General features: G+C 36.5%; 2 protein-coding genes and 1 non-coding gene across 3 annotated transcripts; all 3 read left to right on the top strand.

The window, feature by feature from the left end:
* The first annotated feature begins 28 nt into the window (after positions 1-28).
* Positions 29-112, top strand: TRNAL-CAA (transfer RNA leucine (anticodon CAA)). The gene has a single exon. It is a non-coding gene; the product is annotated as a tRNA-Leu (tRNA).
* Positions 113-3,674: 3,562 nt separating this feature from the next.
* On the top strand, positions 3,675-6,269 carry LOC107760728 (delta(8)-fatty-acid desaturase-like). The gene is made up of 2 exons (XM_016578828.2): positions 3,675-4,262; positions 4,984-6,269. Exons 1-2 carry the CDS (start codon positions 4,070-4,072, stop codon positions 6,108-6,110), a joined length of 1,320 nt encoding a protein of 439 aa, XP_016434314.1. The 5' UTR covers positions 3,675-4,069; the 3' UTR covers positions 6,111-6,269.
* A 1,130-nt stretch (positions 6,270-7,399) lies between these two features.
* On the top strand, positions 7,400-9,065 carry LOC107760717 (uncharacterized). Its single transcript, XM_016578819.2, has 2 exons — positions 7,400-7,808; positions 8,153-9,065. The coding sequence occupies exons 1-2, from the start codon at positions 7,519-7,521 to the stop codon at positions 8,637-8,639; spliced, it is 777 nt and encodes a 258-aa protein (XP_016434305.1). The 5' UTR covers positions 7,400-7,518; the 3' UTR covers positions 8,640-9,065.
* The last annotated feature ends 12,351 nt before the right edge of the window (positions 9,066-21,416 follow it).

Below are 21,416 nucleotides of genomic sequence, written 5' to 3'. Positions count from 1 at the left end.
TATAAACATGAGTAGAGCATGCCATCAAGTCAGGATGGCCGAGTGGTCTAAGGCGCCAGACTCAAGTTCTGGTCTTCGTGAGAGGGCGTGGGTTCAAATCCCACTTCTGACAAATTATTTTATTCTATAGCTAACCATGTGATTTTTATTTTATGCATGTAATTTTTCTTGCTTTACAGTTTTAGGTTGCCGAATGTTTCCATTGTAATTTTAGTTGGTGAATAATTCGAGAGGGCGTGAGTTCAAATAATGTGATCTTCGTGAGAGGGAGTGGCTTCAAATCCCACTTCTGATAAATTTGTTTCCTTTTTATTCTGTAACCAACCATGTGATTTTTATTTTATGCATGAATTTTTTTTTTGCTTTACAGTTTTAGTTTGCCAAAAACGTTTCCTTATGGTTTTAGTTGGTGAATGATTTCAAATCATGTGATCTTCGTGAGAGGGAGTGAGTTCAAATCCCACTTCTAATAAATTTGTTTTCTTTTTATTCTGTATCCAATCATGTGATTTTTATTTTATGCGTGAAACTTTTCTTGCTTTACAGTTTTAGGTTGTTAAACGTTTCCTTATAATTTTAGTTGGTGAATGATTCAAGAGGGCATGGGTTCAAATCCCACTTCTAACAAATTTGTTTTTTATTTTTTATTTCTGTAACCAACCATGTGATTTTTATTTTATGCGTGAAACTTTTCTTGCTTTACAGTTTTAGGTTGTTAAACGTTTCCTTATAATTTTAGTTGGTGAATGATTCAAGAGGGCATGGGTTCAAATCCCACTTCTAACAAATTTGTTTTTTATTTTTTATTTCTGTAACCAACCATGTGATTTTTATTTTATGCGTGAAACTTTTCTTGCTTTACAGTTTTAGATTGCCAAGCGTTTCCTTATAATTTTAGTTGGTGAATGATTCAAGAGGGCGTGGGTTCAAAGCATGTGATCTTCCTGAGAGGGCGTGGGTTCAAATCCCACGTCTAACAAATTTGTTTTTTATTTTTTATTTCTGTAACCAACCATGTGATTTTTATTTTATGCGTGAAACTTTTCTTGCTTTACAGTTTTAGGTTGCCAAATGTTTCCTTATGATTTTAGTTGGTGAATGATTCGAGAGGACGTGGGTTCAAATCATGTGATCTTCCTGAGAGGTCAAGGGTTCAAATCTTACTTCTAATAAATTTATTTCCTTTTCATTCTGTAACCAACCATGTGATTTTTATTTTATGCATGAAATTTTTCTTGTTTTTCAAGTTTAGGTTGCCAAATGTTTCCTTATGATTTTAGTTGGTGAGGTTCAATTTTAGTTGGTGAAAATATGTACAACAGACTAAGGAACCTCTACTTCAATAAAGGTGTAATTTCCTAGTTTTGAACTTTACATTAAATTTAAGAAGAAATTAAAGGACATCAAATACTCCAAAATCCCAATCAATCAAACATAAATAGGTAATGAACACAACTCATGACTTGTAAAACAACATAACATAAAGAAAGGAAAGTTTCAAAATAATTCTGATTAAGTTAAAATGTGATTATAGGAACTACAACCCCTCTTTCCTCCTCTTTTTCTTCATTTTCGTTTTCTTCCCAGCAGACATCAATTCTAGCAATCATGTTTGAATCGAAATAAATGTTGCAGGAAATTTAATTCCATAGCATCTTTTTATTTAAGCAATTTAAATTATATACTTAAAAAAAATTTATTCATACTATTAACTAGCTTTAATTCATACTGTAGCTAGCTTACCATTTTTTTCTAAGTTATAAATAAATATATTTCTCTATAGTTGTTGTTTTTAAGTGACAGAAGATTGTGTAAATATCTTTAAAATATAACTTAAACTTAATTCAATTAGCAATTTTTTGTCATTTATGGAAGTTCATGATAATCATGATCACCAAATCTTATATCTTAAATATATACATATTTTTGAGTCGATACGCAAGCGTTAGACGTGCATGTATATTAATTTTCACTAATACTATTCGAACCAAATGAGATTTGATTTACATATTTAAATGATTGCAAATTAATTTGATTTTCTAACGAATAGTGAGTAGTAATAATAATTGAAAGTGACAAATGAATCACCACATGTTGCTATCTTATAACAAGTGTTATTACTTTGAATTTAAGCATCAAAATATTCTGCTTTACGAAAGTTTTAAGATTTGTAAACTTTACCTTAAACAGGTTTGGATATGTAGGAGTATTTAAAGTAAACATTCATTATCTCGTTAATGTATATTTCCACTTTGGTTTATGACACTCCACGTTAAATTTTTTGATTTAGCAAATAATTTTTTTTCTGAAAGAAACTACACCTCCCTAGTTATGAGTTACAAAATAAACATAAATTTGAGATTAAATGTTTTAGAATAGCAGAGCCTCAAACCAAACCAATAAATTTAATCGAAACCGTTAATCGATATTTTAGTAGTTTGATCAGTTTAGTATATTTATAAATCGACCACCGATAAACTGAACGGGTAATATTTAAAATCAAATCGAACCGACCAATAAACATTGCTTGTGTAATCAGAGGCGGAGCCCAAGATTTTTAGCATGTTTGGCCAAACTGCAAAAATCAGCTTATTTTGAGAAATGTTTTTACTTAAAAGTGCTTTTTCTCAAGACTATTTTTAGTAAGAAGCAGTTTGTGTTTGGGTAATTAATTTGAAAAGCACTTCTGAGCAGCAATTAATGTTTGCCAAGCTTTTGAAAACTGTTTCAAAGTGTATTTTTCTCAAAAGTGTTTTTCAAAAAAATGGTCTCGGAGATAAACTACTTTTATCTACTTCTCCAAAATTGCTTCTGCTTCTCCTCAAAAGCACTTTTTCCTTCCAAAAGCTTGGCCAAACACATCAACGTTGAAAAAAAAAAGTGCTTCTAAGATTGGAGAAGCTTGGCCAAACAGGCTATTCAACTTTATGGGAAGGGGCGGATGCCAAGGGTTAGCAACGAGTTTAATTGAACCCATAACTTTTGACGCGGAGTAAAAATTTATGTGTAAAAATTCCTTAAAATTGTAAAAATAATAGATATGAACCCATAACTTTAAAAATATAATGGGTTCAATGCTAAAAACTTTATAGCTGAACCCATAGTTTATATCCTGGATTCGCTTCTGTTTATGGGTTCTGAATCTTGGAAAGACGACTTAAAGTACTAACAATTGGATTAAAAATTTAATATTTGTACATTTTTAATAAATTTCTTAACACAATGGTTCGACCGAAGCTGTACCCGGGCTTCTAGCTCCGACCCGAATGTAATGATGGATATAACATCATGCACCCATGATAGAAAAAGAAGAGGTCTCCAATCCCTTTATAGAGACGGAGTGAAATTCAAAAATAGCCAGATTTATAAGTAATAATTTAAAAATAATTACAGTTTCAAAAGTAATCGATATTTAGCCACTTTTGCATGTAAAGATAAATTTGAACAAAAATACAGTTCAAAATTCGGAAAATATTCCAACATAATATGCTGGAGTTCGAATTTTTTACATGTGAACTTCCAATATAACATGCTGGAATTTTATCATGTGTCGGGGTTCCAACATAATATATTATATAGGTGCTCTAATCTCCGGTATATTATGCTGGAACTCGATACGTGAAATTAAGCAACCACATATTCGTTAAAGCTACCTTTTTTGGCCCCTAGATCCCAACCTTAAATAAACTACCGTTTTAGACGTTTCTCTTTCCGTAATTCTCTCTCTTATCACAAATTTTCTTTCCTTAATCAAAACTAACTCCCAAAAGCCTTTAAAAAGCAAATATAATAACAATAGATAAACGTTCAAATTTTTTTTCTTTATTTACTATTTTCCTTCTTATTAAAAGACAATCAAACTTCCTGAAGTGTTTACAACATCTTTAGGGTTGTTCTAATCATCAAGAAAAACCACCCCTTGATTCCTATTTTTTAGTACTTTTGTTTAATCATATATTATAAGGGGTTGGTTTGTTATTGATGGTTAGATCTTTTTTTCTGTTTTTTTTTTGAATTTTCTTTAATATATTCATATCTGTTTGATTATTTGTTTATTTAATTTATCAACATGAGTGATGAAAAGAAGTACATTACGGCTGAGGAGTTAAAGAAACATAATAAGCAAGATGATTTGTGGATTTCAATTCAAGGGAAAGTTTATAATGTAACAGATTGGGTGAAAGAACATCCTGGTGGTGATATTCCTATTCGTAGTTTGGCTGGACAAGAAGCAACTGATGCATTCATTGCTTTTCATCCAGGTACGACCCGTTCTGTGAGTTTAATTGAACCTATTACTTTCAACTCGAATTATATATACATAAATATATCATTTTATATCGGTGGCGGAGCTATAATTGATGAATGGATTCAATTGAATTCCCTTCGTGGAAAATTGTACTGTGGAATTAATAGGGAAACAACAACAACAACAAAACCATCCCGTATAATCCCACAAGTGGGGTCTGAGGGCAATTAATAGGGCAAAAACAAATTTTTGTGTATACATATAAACTTTTGAATCCTCTTGACATAAGAGAATTTTTCATTTTAGTTGCAAAAGATAGTTCAAAAGTTGTTTTAGGTCGTAGGTTCGAATTTCTTGAATCCCTTTGCTAGATTTCTGGCTTTGTCACTGTATTGAGGGAAATCTACACAGTATAAGTGCCCCCAAAATAGTAGCCGTCAAATGTATATTTTTGTATATTAATGTATAATATACAGGGGCAAAGCTATGTGTGGCCAAGGGTGGTCAAATATTACTTGTTATTGCTTAGACGAATCCACTCTGAACACCGTTGTATAGCCCGACAAAGGGTGTTTGAAATCTGAACACCCTTATAATATACATATTTTACACATAACCAGTATATATTTTTGTATATTTGACTAGCGGCTCTAATTATTTTAGACGAACCGGCTAAATATGTTGAAGCCCATGTCTTGAACCACTGACTCTAGATTCTGAATTCGCCTCTACAGGTACTGCTTGGAAATATCTTGACAAATTCTTTACTGGATATTATCTTCAAGATTACCAAGTTTCAGAGGTGTCTAAAGATTACAGGAAACTCTGTTCTGAATTTGCAAAAGCTGGAATGTTTGAAAAGAAAGGACATGGGGTGATTTACTCCTTATGTTTTGTGACATTGTTACTCACAATGAGTTTCTCTGGTGTTCTTTTGAGTAACAATTTCTGGATTCACATGTTTTCTGGTGCACTATTGGGACTTTCTTGGATGCAAATCTCTTACTTAGGTCATGATTCTGGGCATTACTTAATCATGACAACTCGCGGATTCAACAAATTAGCACAGATTCTTACTGGCAACTGTCTCACTGGAATTAGCATTGCTTGGTGGAAATGGACTCATAACGCGCACCATGTCGCGTGCAATAGTCTTGATCATGACCCTGATCTTCAACATTTGCCAGTTTTCGCTGTCTCTTCAACGTTTTTCAAATCGTTGAATTCTTACTTTTATGGAAGAGAACTCACATTTGATTCCGCGGCTAAATTTTTCGTGAGTTACCAACATTTTACATACTACCCTATCATGTGTGTAGCAAGAGTGAATCTATTTGTCCAAACATTATTACTATTGTTCTCAAAGAGGAAAGTGCCAGATAGAGGTTTAAACATATTGGGAATTCTTGTTTTTTGGACTTGGTTTCCTCTTCTTGTTAGCACATTGCCTAATTGGACAGAAAGGGTGTTATTTGTGCTAATAAGTTTCTGTGTAACATCACTACAACACATTCAATTCACACTTAACCATTTTGCTGCTGATGTTTATGTTGGACAACCAGAAGGGAATGATTGGTTTGAGAAACAAACAAGTGGAACGATCGATATCGCGTGTTCTTCTTGGATGGATTGGTTCTATGGAGGATTGCAATTTCAACTTGAACATCATTTGTTTCCAAGATTGCCTAGATGTCATTTAAGGAAAGTGTCTCCAATTGTTCAAGATTTATGCAAAAAACATAAGTTGCCATATAGGAGTTTGTCATTTTATGAGGCTAATGTTTGGACAATAAGGACTCTTAAAACAGCAGCAATGCAGGCTAGAGGTCTGCTTTGGGAAGCTGTTAATACTCATGGCTAAATTCTGGATATGGAATTTGTTTGTAGTAATAAGTACTATGCTATTAAGTAATGTGTCTATTTTAATTTATGTTGTTGGACTGAAACAGAGAGAAGATGATTGTTGTTTCTTTGTACTTTGTATTTTTAGCTATGTTGATATGGGATTTTGTTTTAAGCACTCCTTAGATCTTTTTTTTTTTTGGTTTCCCACCCGGTATTCGGTATCCACATTGGAGCCCGACTATGTCCGGATTCGCCTCGCGTAGGGCCCCATTCGAGGGGAAACGCTCCCTACCAAGAATTTTTCCATACCCAGAGCTCGAACCCGAGACCTCTGGTTAAGGGAGGAGCAGTCTCATCCACTGCACCAAATATATGCAAAATGGATTGGTATAGTTTATCTTGGTACATAATATAGATAGTCTGTATCTCCTCTGGATTTGTTTTATCTTTCTTGTTCATATATCAGAAATTGCTCAGATTGTATGTTCTTTGATAATATAAGTGAACGTTTTTCCATGCAGATAAGTATTAATAGTATTCTCGGACTTTTATATTCTTATATTTTTATTATTACATGTTACTTTGTTTTGCTTCGGTTATCTCTTATTATCTTGCTATTGTTATTGCCTCTTTATCCATGACTTTCACATTATCGTATTTTTTTTAATACGGCTGCGACTTTGCTTTCCTTGAGCCAAGGGTCTATTGGAAACAACCTCTCTACTTTCACAAAGGGAACCCCACTTATGGAATTATGCTATGTTTATTATTGTTATTCTTAATTATAGTACGTTGTTGTTGTTGTTGTTATTTTAAGTATTTTTACACTTATTTTAAGCACCTTTTAAAATTACAAAACATTGAAGAAAAAGCTAAAACACTGGTTTAACTAGCTTAAAAGCCTATCCAAACACCCTTTAAGTGATTTGTCGAAAACGTTACAATATATCGGGTGAAGTGCACCAGTAGCCACTTTTAAGCCTACTATTTAAAATATATCCACAATTTACAATATATTTAAAGATTAGTCAATTCACTCAAATTATGGATTAAGTATCTTAAATTTTTGTATTAATTTTTAAGCTACTAATTTGGAATTTAGGACCTAATGTCCTAAATTTTTGAGCTGCTAATTTGAATTTCGGAACCACTAAAAGAAATTTCAAATGAGTCCTACAATAATGTTGATTAGACATTTGAGTGTTCCATGTTTCAATTTCATCCACCAATTGGAACCCATAATTTCAATTATCCAATCCAAACAAAAACTTATCCAAATTCCCTCCTTTATTTCCCTCCCTCTCACTCTCAGAATAAGATTTTTCAGCAACCAAACAAAATCCCATCTCTCTCGAATATTCGCATACAATTTTTACTAAAATGTTCAATTTCAATTTCTCAATTCTCTAATTTTGACGTGTTACATGGCGACTCTCTTACCGTCGCCGGACATTTCCTCGTTCTCCGCCGGTCGCCGTCAGTCCAGTATATATTCCGGCATAAACCTTAGAAATGTAAGGAAACTCGCTATTCCAAACGGCGGAAACGGTGTCGTTAATGCGCCGTTGAAGGTTAGTACGATGTCGTCTACGAAACTGGATGAGGAGGAAGAGCAGAAGCGGAATTACTATCTGAATACGGGTTACGCTATTCGGATTCTCAGAGAAGAGTTTCCTGCGCTTTTTTATAAAGAGCTAAACTTTGATATCTACAGGTTAGAATTCTCTTTAGAAAACATCAAACTTTCTACTTTGATGCTACGGCAATTAAACAAGCTCAAATAAAGCGGAATGAAAATAAAGGATTCTTATGGCCTAAGAATTAGCATATAGTTTGTGTTTTGTAAAGCTGTTTTGCATGTGCTTCTCATGCTCTCCTTGGTTCCGGGAGTATACCAATATGTCATCGGTGAAAACAATGACTAGTATGTTGAGGAATGGTTTGAAAACACTATTCATAAGGTCAATGGGATTGAGATGCAGTTGTTGCTGCTATTGTTTTTGTTATTATTGTGATATAATATTTCTGTTTGTTGATGGTTTTCTTCTCTCTCTACAGGGATGATATAGTGTTCAAAGATCCCCTCAACACTTTTACTGGCATTGAGAACTATAAATTGATCTTTTGGGCTTTACGATTCCATGGCAGGATGTTCTTTAGGGCTTTGTGGATGGATATTGTTAGTGTATGGCAGCCTGTAGAAGGCATGATAATGGTTCGATGGACTGTTCATGGCATTCCCCGTGTTCCATGGGAGAGTCGTGGTCGATTTGATGGCACTTCAGAGTATAAACTAGACAAAGATGGGAAGATTTATGAGCACCGTGTTCACAACATTGCGCTGAATGGACCCCCAAAATTCCATGTACTCGCTGTGCAGGAATTAATTGGATATATCGGCTGTCCCTCCACACCAAAGCCGACTTTCTTTGAGATCTCGTTCCATCCCCTGGATAACATTATGCCAGTGGAGAAATTTGCCGAGTTCAGACTTCACCTTGGTTCAATTTTAGCCTCCGTTAAAAGAGATGAGGAGGAAGAATAATTGCAAAAAAAGCATTGTGACAAAGTGCTAAAAGTTTTGATGAATCTTGGCGCTGGTTTCCAGAATTGCACCTGTGCTCTACATATTTACAACAACAACAACAACAACATACCCAGTATTATCCCACACCGTAGGGTGCTCTACGTATTTATACATAACTTTCAAGGTCAGCTCAATGTATCTGGAGTTCACTCTAGTCTCTCTGGGTTCTAATTCTCATCTGAACTCCTGCTACTGGCTTGAGTTTGAAAATTTTACAGCTGTAAATTTTTGTACAGTATATCTTACTACTGAGTTTGCAGTTATTCCCTAGCTGAATATGTTCTCCACAACTTGTAATGAAATAATTCCTTGCATAGAAGTTGTGATATCCAACACATAAAATAGTTTTGGAGAATTTACAGTTCTGCTATTTGTTCTGATCTATTCTGACACTTCTTGTTTAGAACTCTATGACATCCTGCAATCATTTTCTTTCTCAGAAGATATTTCATTGGTAGTAGGTTGAGCTTGAAGATTATACAACTAGCCGTTCGAACAATATTCGATTGAAGTTGGAAAAAATGAGTATCTGAAGTTGAAGTTTGAAAGAGTATTTGGAAGCTAAGTTGTGTTTGGCTTGAATTTCACTTGGAAATAAAGTTAAACTTTTGCGAGTGAAAGAATTATTTTACTTGAAATATTCCTCAAACCAGTTTTTTCAACTTCAAATTCTCTATTTCAAGTTGAAGTTGAAGCCTTGTACCAAAGGCACCTAATATATGGTTGTGTTTATCATGACTTGACAATGCTGATTAAACATGAATTTTCTACAGTTAGCAAATTATGGAGTAGAACTATACTGTTCTATATTATGTCATGTCTGTGATAGAACCTAAAAAACAAACTTTTTCGTAATCCTGTATGCCTACAACATTGTTACAAGGTTTTCCACTGTGCAACTTAAAGAAAATTAGTAAGTACTCAATTTCATGCAATTCACTTTCTTTTTAAAATTTTCCCAAAAAGAACGATACTTTCATTATCTACAAGTACCGATGGATAACCAGTATTTGCAGATAGTGAAGTTCATTATTTGAAAATACTAATATGATATTTGACGCCCCAACGAGCCCTTAAAGTTAAACGCGTGGGACAGCACCTAGCTCCCGTGAGGTACAAGGTCCTGAGAAGGGCCGAACCACAAGGGTCTATTGTGTTGGGATAAAAAATAATCTCGTCCGGGAATAATATCCACATCAAATAATAATAACACAAGAGAGTAACAATAACACCAAATATTTTAGCGGGATAAAATACAATACCCGAGTAGAGCAATATTACCACTATAATATTACAACTCAGTAGTGTCAAGAGACTACTACAACTTTGAAAGAAATAACACTCTTTATTTAAAACGCATCACTACAATATTACTACCACTCACTAGTTATCTCACAGACCACAATCTGTGGATTACTCTCACTGCTTTATGTTTCTCTCGTTATTTTGGTGTGTATCAAAAGAGAAATGGAGCCTGCTATTTATAGAAGATCAGAATGGTTTATTCACTGTAATTTGCAGTGCAAATTACCATCGGTCAAAACATGTGTTTGTGACTTTTGCAATTTGGCAACTTTTTCTAGTCGCCCAACTTGGAAAATCTTTCCAGCCACCCTATTTGTCTTCTGCAACTTTTTCATCTTTTTTATGGGTCCTACAAATCTCTCCCTTAATTTTGATTTTTCTTCTTTATTCCAATTCTGGATCTCAATCTTCAAATTTGAGAGGCTTTGTGAAGATATCTGAAACTTGATCATGAGACTTCACATATTTGAGCCCGACTTCCTTCTTGGCAATGCACTCTCTGATGAAATGATACCTTGTATCTATATGCTTGCTTCGATCATGATACACCGGATTCTTAGCCAAATAGTATGACAGGTACATGATGTTGTTGCTATATATTCGGTTTCACAAGTCGAGAGAGTAACAATGGACTATTTCTTTGAACTCCAAGAAATAACAGAATCACTCAAGAAAAATACAAATCCAGTTGTACTTTTTCTATCATCAATATCTCCCGCATAATCACTGTCACACCTCCTTTTTCGCCCGCGCCGCCCGCGAAGGGGCACGAAAGGGAGTTTTTTCCAATTAAAGGACAATCAAATCGGAATTTATTTATTTATTTATTTCAGAGTCGCCGCTTGGGAGATATATGGTGTCCCAAGTCACCGATTGAATCCCGAATCGAGGAAAATATTCGACTTTCCAAATGAAGTCTGCGAACCAGAAATTCTATGTAAGGAATTCTGTTGACCCGAGGAAAGGTCTTAGGCACCCCCGAATCCCGTGGTTCTAGCACGGTCGCTTAAACTGTTGTAATGGCTAGATATCTAATTTTTATACATATTATAATTTATGTGCTTTTATCAACTTTAAACCGCTTTTATTATTATTATTTTTAGAATTGCAACGTTGTGAAAATGCGTTTCGAACCACATCGCAATCAATGCACCCATGATTGTTGACACGTTTTGACTCCGTTGAGATTTGGATTTGGGTCGAATAAATGCGCACCCGAGTTTAGGGATGTAGTATTATTAAAATCGTGCCTAAAGAATCTAACGCTTTATTACTTTGGAGAAGGTCGTAAAATTTGCTAAACGGCCAAACTCGAAATCTAAGTATTCAATTAAACATTTATTGAGGGCTCCGCAATTTGTGCATTTTATTGGGCGAGGCTTATCTCATTTATTTTAAAAGGACAATCCTAAAATGCCTACATTTTTCTCTATTAAATTTGTCTCTACAAAATGAAAGAGAAAATGTCTTAATTTATTCACATGCTTGAGTTGTTATAGTTGGGTTTCGAATATGATTCATAAAATCTGAAAATAATGCAATCAGGACAGTTCGTTGCCAATGCGGGCCCAGTCCCAACGTGTATGGCATAAAACTAGACCTGGGCCATCTTATTCACATGTTACTACCTAGTTACATTATACTAGGCATGTTCACAGTTTGTCAAATTAAAAAAAAAAACTTGGCAATCTAATTTTAATCTTAGACCATTTACATGCTGAAATTGACCAATAGTATTTAACTAAACAATATTCCTACAAGTTCCGAAATGGTCTATTCGTTTAATGAACTAACTGTTGAATGTTTTAAGAATAGTCTAAATCAGCTAACATGCTTTTTGAGACATGATAATCATCCAACAATAACGAATTAACTAGACAGAGTTACTACACCATTTATTTATTTATTAGGCAATACATAGATAGTTCGTCCGTTAAACTATCGTCAGATGTTCCACTATATATATTAAACAACTACATGATTCTGATTAGAGTAAGCTAAATAATTTATATATATAAATAAAATTCAGAATATAATTAAAATAAATTCAGAACTTCAACTCTTCATTTCGTATTCATGCTTCATGTTTCAGTTTACAGTAACCAGCGTGTCAGTTGTGTACCTGATATTAGAAGCAAAAGAAAAGGGAGATCAGCAGAAATTCAGTAGCATACAACAACAACAACACCCAACAACGAGAAACCAGTGACAGATTTTAAAATCAAGATAAAAATCCAGAAACACCGACAACAATCAACAGACAGAAAGCCAAGGGAATCTTTTCAGATTTGAAAGACTAATTAATGTTCAACCCTTAATTTCTGAATCCATATATCAGAATATTTAGATTGTATATCAGGTGTATACTACTCTCTCTTTTAATTTCCAGAATATTTTTATTTGTATTTTTGGAAGTCTTAATATTTTCGGAATTTTTCTCTCTCTTCAATATTCAGCTCCTCTCTTCTTCTTTTCTTCTGTCCAAGTCCCCTCTATTTATTACCAACTTTCAGTATTTTTAAAATTAAAACCCATTATCTTCCACTCATCCCCTTTTAATCCCACTACCTAATGTTTTGTTCCCCACTACATTAAACAAATACATTATCCCCCCCCCATTATATCTTGTCCACCATGCCTACATTAAATAATTATATTATTCCCCCACTACATTATGTTTTGTCTCCCACCATGTACTATTTTAATATTATTAAAATATTATTTAATCTTAATGGACAGAGCACTCAAAATAATTAATTGTTCAGATTTTCAATTCCAAAAATACCCCTTCGACCTTACTGAAATTATCATTTTACCCCTAAAAATACTGCAATTTACCAATCTACCCCCATCAGCTATAACCAATTCACCTAATCAATTCCAACCAAAATACAACAAATATAACCAATATCTAAACAAATTTTATGAACAAACTCAAACTAAATGATGAACAACAAAGAAACAACTGGAATTATTTTGACTGAACAATATTTTTAAACAACAAATCCACTTTCAGATTTCAACAGCAATTACAAACAAGTATATCCAAATCATTGAGCATCAAATTCAAATTAAACTTAAACAGAACAAATAAACAGATTCAAATCACTAAATTAAATAACCAATTGAACCTCAAACTAAATCTAACAATTTTACAAACAAAGTAAAGGATTCAATTGGCTAATACATCTCTATATTAAAACTAAACAAGAACAAATGAATAAAAACAAACTGAAGAAATAATCAAAGTGAAAATAGCGAACAAGAAAAGAATCAAACTTATACTAATTTCGGATATGAAAATATCAAACAAAATACGGACAAAATGAAACTTAAACCAACTAACCGGAAATGAACGACGATGAACTCGAACGAAAACAAATCTGCCCGGAAATAATTATCGCACCAAAATAACTCGACGCCGAAGACGACCACGAACGGACCATCGAAGAAGATGGTCATTTGGTGTCGTTTGAAAAACGAAGAAGAAGGCAGCAACAACGGTGAAGCAATAGCAGCTGCTAGACGAAGCAGCAACAGCGTTGTTGGATATCGACGCCATTCTTGGAAATAAAGGAAGAAACATTCTGTTGCACCCATTCCTCAGCATCACAAACAGTGCTAGCCAATGATGCTAACATGTCATTAGGTATTCCAACCATAACCTGAATACCTGACTCATTTCCGACTGCCACATACCTGATATCGACGCTGCTCAGCTGGTGGCGGGCAGCAGGCTGGGCGACGGAAATGGTGGTGGGTTTATCTGGGGGCTGTTTGGGACGATGAGGAAGATGAGGGAGCAGTGATGGCTATGGAGCTCGATGGACTGAGCTGTGCGATGAAAAAGAAGAAGAAGCCACAGCCATGAGAGCTCGAGCTCGAGCTCGAAGAAGATGGCGATGACGAAGGCTGTTGGTTCGACGAAGATGATGACATGATGATGGGCAGCTCGCGTGATGGCTGTTGGAGCTTGTCGAAGAAGAAGAGGCAGCGGCCATGGCGGACTGGGGTTCGAGGTCGTTCATGGCGCAAGTTCGCGGCGAGGGGTCGTTTGGTCGACAAGGCTGGGTATGTGTGTATGTGTTGCGTATGTGTGTGTGGCATGAGGGGGCAGGGGTGTGATGGGGGAGGCAGCCATGGCTGCTAGGGTTTGGGATGAAGTTTGGAGAAGAAGAGAAAGAGAGGGGGGCAGGTAGTGTTTGTTAGGTTTAGGGTTAGGAAAATGCAAGAAAAATGAAAAATGAAGAAAGGGGTTAGGTCTTTGGGGTTATGGACTGGGTCGACCCGATTTAAAATGGACCGGGTCGTAGGGGAAGGTTGGGTATAGGTGTTTTGGGCCTAGGTTCAAAATTGGAGAAGAGGCCCAATTCCGATTTTCTTTATATTTTTTGCTCTCTTTTCTTCTTTTATTTTTCTTAAACTGAAACTAAATTCTAGAAATCCTTAAATTATCATATAGAACTAAATTAATTTATAAAAGCGCAAATTAACTCCCAATAATAATTAACACACAATTAAATAATAATTACGATAAAATCACACAATTTGGACATTAAATGCTAAAAATGCAACGTACATTATTTTTACGATTTTTTTCTTTCTTGTAAAACAAACTTAATTACTTCTAATTGTGGAATTAAATCCTAAGTGCAAACGCGACATATTTTGTATTTTTTTTATTAATTTAACAAATAAACATGCACAGACAAAAATACAAATAATTATCCAAAAATGCCACGAAAATTCAAAAATTGCACACAAAGGAAAATTGTTTTATTTTGAATTTTTTGGGAGTAATTCTCATATAGGGCAGAAATCAAGTGCTCACAGCTGCCCCTCTTTGTCTGAAAACACAAAGAGTTTTCGTGCAAAGATAAAATGAGCGGATACGAGCGATTTTGCCCGTTCGAGTACTCCGTGCGAAGCATTTTTTTAAAAGATTTGACCGGACCTTCGCTTCAAAGGTTTCCTACATATTCCTGGCTAAAAGAGAATCAGGTCAATGCAGTTCGGGAAGTTTTTGTAGCTGGGACTACCATGAGACTGCAATGTTACTGCTGTTGCATGCTACTTTTACTGCTTGCTGACCTCCTTATTACACCATTCTTAAAAGAAAAATCAAGAAGCTAGGCTAGACTACGGATTACAAGATCTCATCTAACTTCCATTTGTTCTTGATGCCTTGCTTTCTTGAACACCAGTTTGCTTCATTTTGTTCTGTCCGCTTGAGGATGTGGCTTCTTGCATTATGCTGTGGATCTTTTGTTGTAACCTTCTGCCTTTTGGTGGGTTACGGATTTCAAGACCTGAAATGTAAAGACTGAAAAATATTCTCTTGTTATACAGGTGGGCGCCTAATTCTAAAGACATGAAATGTATTCCCTTGTTATACAGGTGGGCGCCTAATGCTAAAGACATGAAATGTATTCCCTTGTTATACAGGTGGGCGCCTAATGCTAAAGACATGAAATGTATTCCCTTGTTATACAGGTGGGCGCCTAATTCTAAAGATATGAAATATATTCCCTTGTTATACAGGTGGGCGCTTAATTGCTAAAGACATGAAATGTATTCCCTTGTTATACAGGTCGGCGCCTAATGCTAAAGACATGAAATGTATTCCCTTGTTATACAAGTGAGCGCCTAATTCTAAAGACATGAAATGTATTCCCTTGTTATACAGGTGGACGCCTAATTGCTAAAGACATGAAATGCATTCCCTTGTTATACAGGTGGACGCCTAATGGTAAAGACATGAAAAGTATTTCCTTGTTATACAGGTGGACACCTAATTGCTAAAGACATGAAATGTATTCCCTTGTTATACAGGTGGACGCCTAATTGGTAAAGACGTGAAATATATTCCTCTATTATATGGGCGGGCTCCCAACTTCAACCAACAAATTTGAAAAATAAATTGCCACTCTGTTCTTTAGGGGGGATCCTGAACTCAACAATAACTTTGAAAATAAAATGTCATTCCTTTCTTCAGGGGAGGGGCTCCTGACTGCTACGAAATAGACAAAACAAAGGAAATTTTCTGCCCCAGTTTACACTAGGAAGATTTGTGAATTGTTAGCAATATTGTAAACCACTTATACTATATGCAATGGTGAGAGTAAACTAACGACTAGGCCAGGATGTGCGTCTCCTATGAGTAAAACCCGAAACTTTGACGAGCAAATGCGTTTGCTAAAAAAATAAAACCTAAATGAACCAAACTAGGAAGTGCGTCTCCTACGAGTAAAACTTGTGTGAACCAAAATCAGGAAGTGTGTCTCCTAGTGGTAAACTCTCATTTTTAGGAAGTGCGTCTCCTAAAGCAAAAATATAACCCGAAAGACCCAGACTAGCAAGTGCGTCTCCTAGGGGTGAAACTTCAATGATTTAAACTTAGGAAGTGTGTCTCCTACGAATGAACTTAAATGAACCCGACTAGGAAGTGCGTCTCCTAGGAGGAAATCTCAATTTAGGAAGTGCGTCTCCTAAAGCAAAAATATATCCTGAACGACCCAGACTACAAAGTGCATCTCCTAGGGGTGAAACTTCAATGATTCAAACTAGGAAGTGCGTCTTCTATGCATGAAAATAAACTTAGGAAGTGCGTCTCCTAGGGGTAAAAATAAACTTAGGAAGTGCGTCTCCTATGGGTAAAACTTTAATGATTTTAAACTAGGAAGTGCATCTCCTATTAATGAAATCTTAATTTAGGAATTACGTCTCCTATGCATGAAATTAAACTTAGGAAGTGCGTCTCCTAGGGGTAAAAATAAACTTAGGAAGTGCGTCTCCTATGGGTGAAACGTTAATTTAGGAAATGCGTCTCCTATGCATGAAAATAAACTTAGGAAGTGCATCTCCTATGGGTAAAAATAAACTTAGGAAGTGCGTCTCCTAGGGTAAAAATTAACTTAGGAAGTGCGTTTCCTATGAATGAAATCTTAATTTAGGAAATGCATCTCCTATGCATGAAAATAAACTTAGGAAGTGCGTCTCCTAGGGGTAAAAATAAACTTAGGAAGTGCGTCTCCTATGGGTAAAACTTTAATGATTTTAAACTAGGAAGTGCGTCTCCTATGAATGAAATCTTAATTTAGGAAATGCGTCTCCTATGCATGAAAATAAACTTAGGAAGTGCATCTCCTATGGGTAAAAATAAACTTAGGAAGTGCGTCTCCTAGGGGTAAAAATAAACTTAGGAAGTGCGTCTCCTATGGGTGAAACTTTAATGATTTTAAACTAGGAAGTGCGTCTCCTATGAATGAAATCTTAATTTAGGAAGTGCGTCTCCTATGCGTGAACCATTTCCTTCTTCCTGAATTACCTTCTTACAAAACTGCTTTCCTTAAAAACTTGTGTTGTCTTCCCTCGAAACTGCTGGGGATAACACTACTAGGTTTATCAGCTGGGGATAACGCTGTCGAGGATAACACTGCTGGGGGATTTTGATTCCTTCAAAACTAGTGCTTCACTCTTCGGAAGGCTGCTGGGAATGACACTGGCCTTTTGCTTTTTCCGAGCACAAGTTTCATCCTTTTGTTCTGTCCGCTGGGGAACAACTTCCTTTATTAAAACTTATTATGCTGGGGGTAACACTGGTTCAAAGACCACTTCCCTTGAGACTGGTGCTATCTTTATTCTTCCCCAAATGGGTACCTGACTTCCAGAAAATTTTCTAAATGAAAGGAAAATTTTCTGCCCCAGTTTGATAATCTCCCTTGTGGCATGCATTTCCGTCATCAATGCCATTTCCTTTACCTGTTTCAAATCAAACAAAATTTGTCAGTTTAAAACGCGGTGGTTGGTTGTGATACTCCTACTGGGATGGCTTTTCCCTTTCTCCTTCCTTGCTCTGCGTTCCAAAAACTTGTTGGGGATGATATTATTTGCTGGGGATAATCCCTTTCTACTGGGGATATCCCTCTTCTTTTGTGGCATAACTCGGAAACTGACATTTCCCCGACCTTTTAGTCTCGTATGAATTTCCCAAATCATGCTCATTGCTCTCCTTGATTTGTCCACGGGCCTTAGCCTTGAGTTTTAATAACCTTTGATTTCGGCGGGGATATCCTTCTTGACACTCGCCCATCCTTTTGTCAATCTCCTTTTGCGGGGGATATCTTTATTGACACTGGCCTCACTCTTGTTCCTTCCTGACTTAAACCATTTTGATGTTCTAATCGGATCTGGTCTTGCATAATTGGAAAGCTGATGGCAGATTTTGAAGTCATTTCTCACTTGTTCTGACCAAAAGACTCTACTGTGGAATTTTTCTATGAAAGGAGAAAGATAAACAAAAAGGGAACCGAATAAAAGACAAAGGAAAAAGATGACTCTTTAACAAGAGAAACTATAAATAAAAGCCTATCAAACACAGATACCGACTCTAATAATCATGACATACACATGTGGCCTATCCTCTGCCGTCAATCGTCTTTCAAGATCTTCACTTGGCGATTCCCCATCTGATTCTCAATCTTATTCGACTTGTAGTGATCGAAGGGTTTTCACTATCAAGCCTCTCTCATTTTGTTTTTTCTCTCAGCTTTCATCGCCTTATGGTGTCCGTGAAGAGTTTCACCAATAAGACTCTCTCATTTGTATCACTTTCCAGCTGGGGATTTGGAGTGTTGCCGATATGACTCTCTCTGCTGGGGATTCTTTTCGGCTATCAATTCATTTCCAATCCATGATCCTTTTCTCTGTTGGGAATCGGGGTGCTATACCCGACTTCCGTTTGTATGACTTGGCATCTTTCGAAGACTGGTCAAAAAGGTCTTTCTTTGGACCGTAACGTGAGGTTTTGGATAGGGCTAGAAAGAAAGGGTATTAGCGGCTCAAAACGAATCAATTTAGATTCAAATTTTACAACCTTCGGAACCAGCTTTCTTTACATCAAGCGCAACTTCTGCCCCAGTTTCTTGCTTGGGGGTTTTTATTTTTTGCTTTACACTATGTTACACTATGCACATTATGCATACTATGCACCCTATGACCGAGCCGTGAGGCGCCTACGTATCGTCTTTGAGGAATCAGGTCAAACGTAGTTCCCACATCCTTTGTTTTCTTTGTTATCATTTTTTTCTTTTCTTTTTTTTTTCTCTTTTTGTTGTTTTTTTTGTTTTTTTTTGTTTTTGTTGCTTTTTTCCTTTTTTTTCTTTTTCTTTTTTTTCTTCCACGTTTGTGTTTCTAACCTTTTCTACTGATTCCGAACGAGGGGTATGAAAGAAAATAAATAAGGCTCAAAAGGGGTAATGAAGGATGAAGTGTTTAGATAGCAGAATAAAATGCCTTCGTCATTCCAGTCTTCAAAACATGCCAGGTGCAAACAACACAATTAAACAAATATTTGTAGCCTCTTCTGATGGTGCTGGACTTACATTTGCTTTTTCATTTGTCATATCTAAAGCACCGATGGGCAACACTCTCACTCTCGACCCTCATGTCAATTTGGCGAATCCTGCCTTTAACGGTTTTCTTTATGTTTTACTTGCCCCAGTTCCACATGACTCGAGCTCCGAGTAATCTCAAACCGTCCTTATTTCTTTTAAATGTTCTGATCACCTCTCAATGATTTTATGATTACCTTTTAAGATTAGGCCCAAACTGTGTGCGCATGTCATGTCACTAGAATCGGCGCTGAACAAAAATGATAAAAGAACTAAACAAAATGATGACTGGAAATAATAAAAGACCGGATTTTGCATTATACTAATGGTGAAATGGTTTGAATAACAAAGTAAGCAAAACAAACCAAAGTACACCATAAAACAAACCTGGACAAAACTAAATAAACCATTGTGGCAAAAATGGAAGGATAAGAGGGTTTGGCACAAGACAATATCCGGATTACAACCCTAAGAATAATCCAGACAACAAAAATGACAACAAAATAAGCCATCAAAGATCCTCTCCGGCTGACCCAAAAATGGAGTGTCTTTCCAACTACCAAGCACGTCATTTTAGCCATTGAGCTCTATATCAACATTTCCAAGACCATCACCAACTTCAGTATCATCAACATCAGTCAACAAGTTCTCAAGAGGATTCGCGTGCTCCCTGTCACTATCATTGATCACTATTACCCCTTCCTGAATCATTCTTTCTATTTCCTTTTTAAAAGAACGACAGTCTTCAATGCTATGTCCTTGGACATTAGAGTGGTACATGCATCGTACAGCAGGATCAAATCCTTTTGCATATGGGTTTGGAGTATAGCCAAGGAGCGGCTCAATCAGGCCAGAAAGCTTTAACTTTTCAAACAAACTTGTGTAAGACTCCCCAATCGGCGTGAAACTATTTCTTTGCCTTTGTTCCCCTCCCTGCCCCTGTTTTCTAGGGTCGTTGGGTGCTCGAAAACGTTGTGAAGGCAAGAATGCATTATGTGGTGCTAGCGCTCGCCATAGGGGGTGACCTGATGGTTGGAAATATGACCGGACATTGTTCGGAGGATAATACTGAGGTGGATTATATGGAGCTCGGGGGCAGGTTTGGGCATGATGGGCGGAAAAAAGTGGCTCTGATGGTGGGTAGTAGGGTTGTGGAAGGTTGTATGGAGTGTGTGGATAATTTGGGTGATGGGGTCTGGGCTGGTAGTGAGGGGAAGGACCTCTGGATTTGGACCAAGTACCTGCTTCGCCCGTTGCGACCTCCTCTCTCTTCTTTCCGAGCACACCTCCCGCGCCGCTGTGGATGGCCTGAGTGGTTGCTTTAATCGCCGAATAGCTCAGGATTTTGTTGGATCTGAGTCCCTCTTCAATCATACCGCCCATTTTTACTACTTCGTTGAAAGATTTACCAACTGACGTCACCAGGTGACCAAAGTAAGTTGGCTCCAAAGTTTGTAAGAAGTAGTCCACCATTTCACCTTCCCTCATTGGTGGATCGACTCTTGCTGCTTGTTCCCTCCAACAGAATCTGAATTCCCTGAAGCTCTCTCCAGGCTTTTTCTCAAGTTTTAACAGTGTGAGACGGTCCGGGACGATCTCAAGGTTATACTGGAAGTGACCCGCAAATGCTTGTGCTAGATCGTCCCAGGTATACCACCTGTTAGGATCCTGACTCGTGTACCATTCGAGTGCGGACCCACTTAAACTTTGACCTAAATAAGCTATCAGAAGCTCATTCTTTCCACCTTTTCCTCTCATCTTACAACAGAAACCTCGCAGATGTGCCATGGGATCACCATGCCCCTCGTATAGATCAAATTTGGGCATCTTAAAACCTGCCGGCAATTGCACATCAAGGAAAGGGCACAGATCTTTGTAGGCCACACTAATTTGGCTGCCCAATCCATGCATACTCCGGAAAGATTGCTCCAGGCTTTTCATTTTACGAAGCACTTCATCCTGCTCCGGATTCTTAGTCGGCCTCTCAGTTTCTGCTATGAGTTGGAGGTGAGGGGTGTAAGTGTATGGTTCGTGTGCT

This window comes from Nicotiana tabacum, chromosome 11 (genome assembly GCF_000715075.1).
Source record: "Nicotiana tabacum cultivar K326 chromosome 11, ASM71507v2, whole genome shotgun sequence".
Taxonomy (NCBI): Eukaryota; Viridiplantae; Streptophyta; class Magnoliopsida; order Solanales; family Solanaceae; genus Nicotiana; species Nicotiana tabacum.
Note: the sequence above shows the minus strand (reverse complement) of the source record. Positions and strands in the feature narration are given on the sequence as shown.

Excerpts from the sequence above, each read along its gene's own strand:
- LOC107760728 (XM_016578828.2), top strand. The coding sequence starts at position 4,070 with ATGAGTGATGAAAAGAAGTACATTACGGCTGAGGAGTTAAAGAAACAT. Across the intron at positions 4,263-4,983 it reads ATTCATTGCTTTTCATCCAG|GTACTGCTTGGAAATATCTT; the intron begins GTACGACCCGTT and ends TCGCCTCTACAG.
- LOC107760717 (XM_016578819.2), top strand. The coding sequence starts at position 7,519 with ATGGCGACTCTCTTACCGTCGCCGGACATTTCCTCGTTCTCCGCCGGT. Across the intron at positions 7,809-8,152 it reads CTAAACTTTGATATCTACAG|GGATGATATAGTGTTCAAAG; the intron begins GTTAGAATTCTC and ends CTCTCTCTACAG.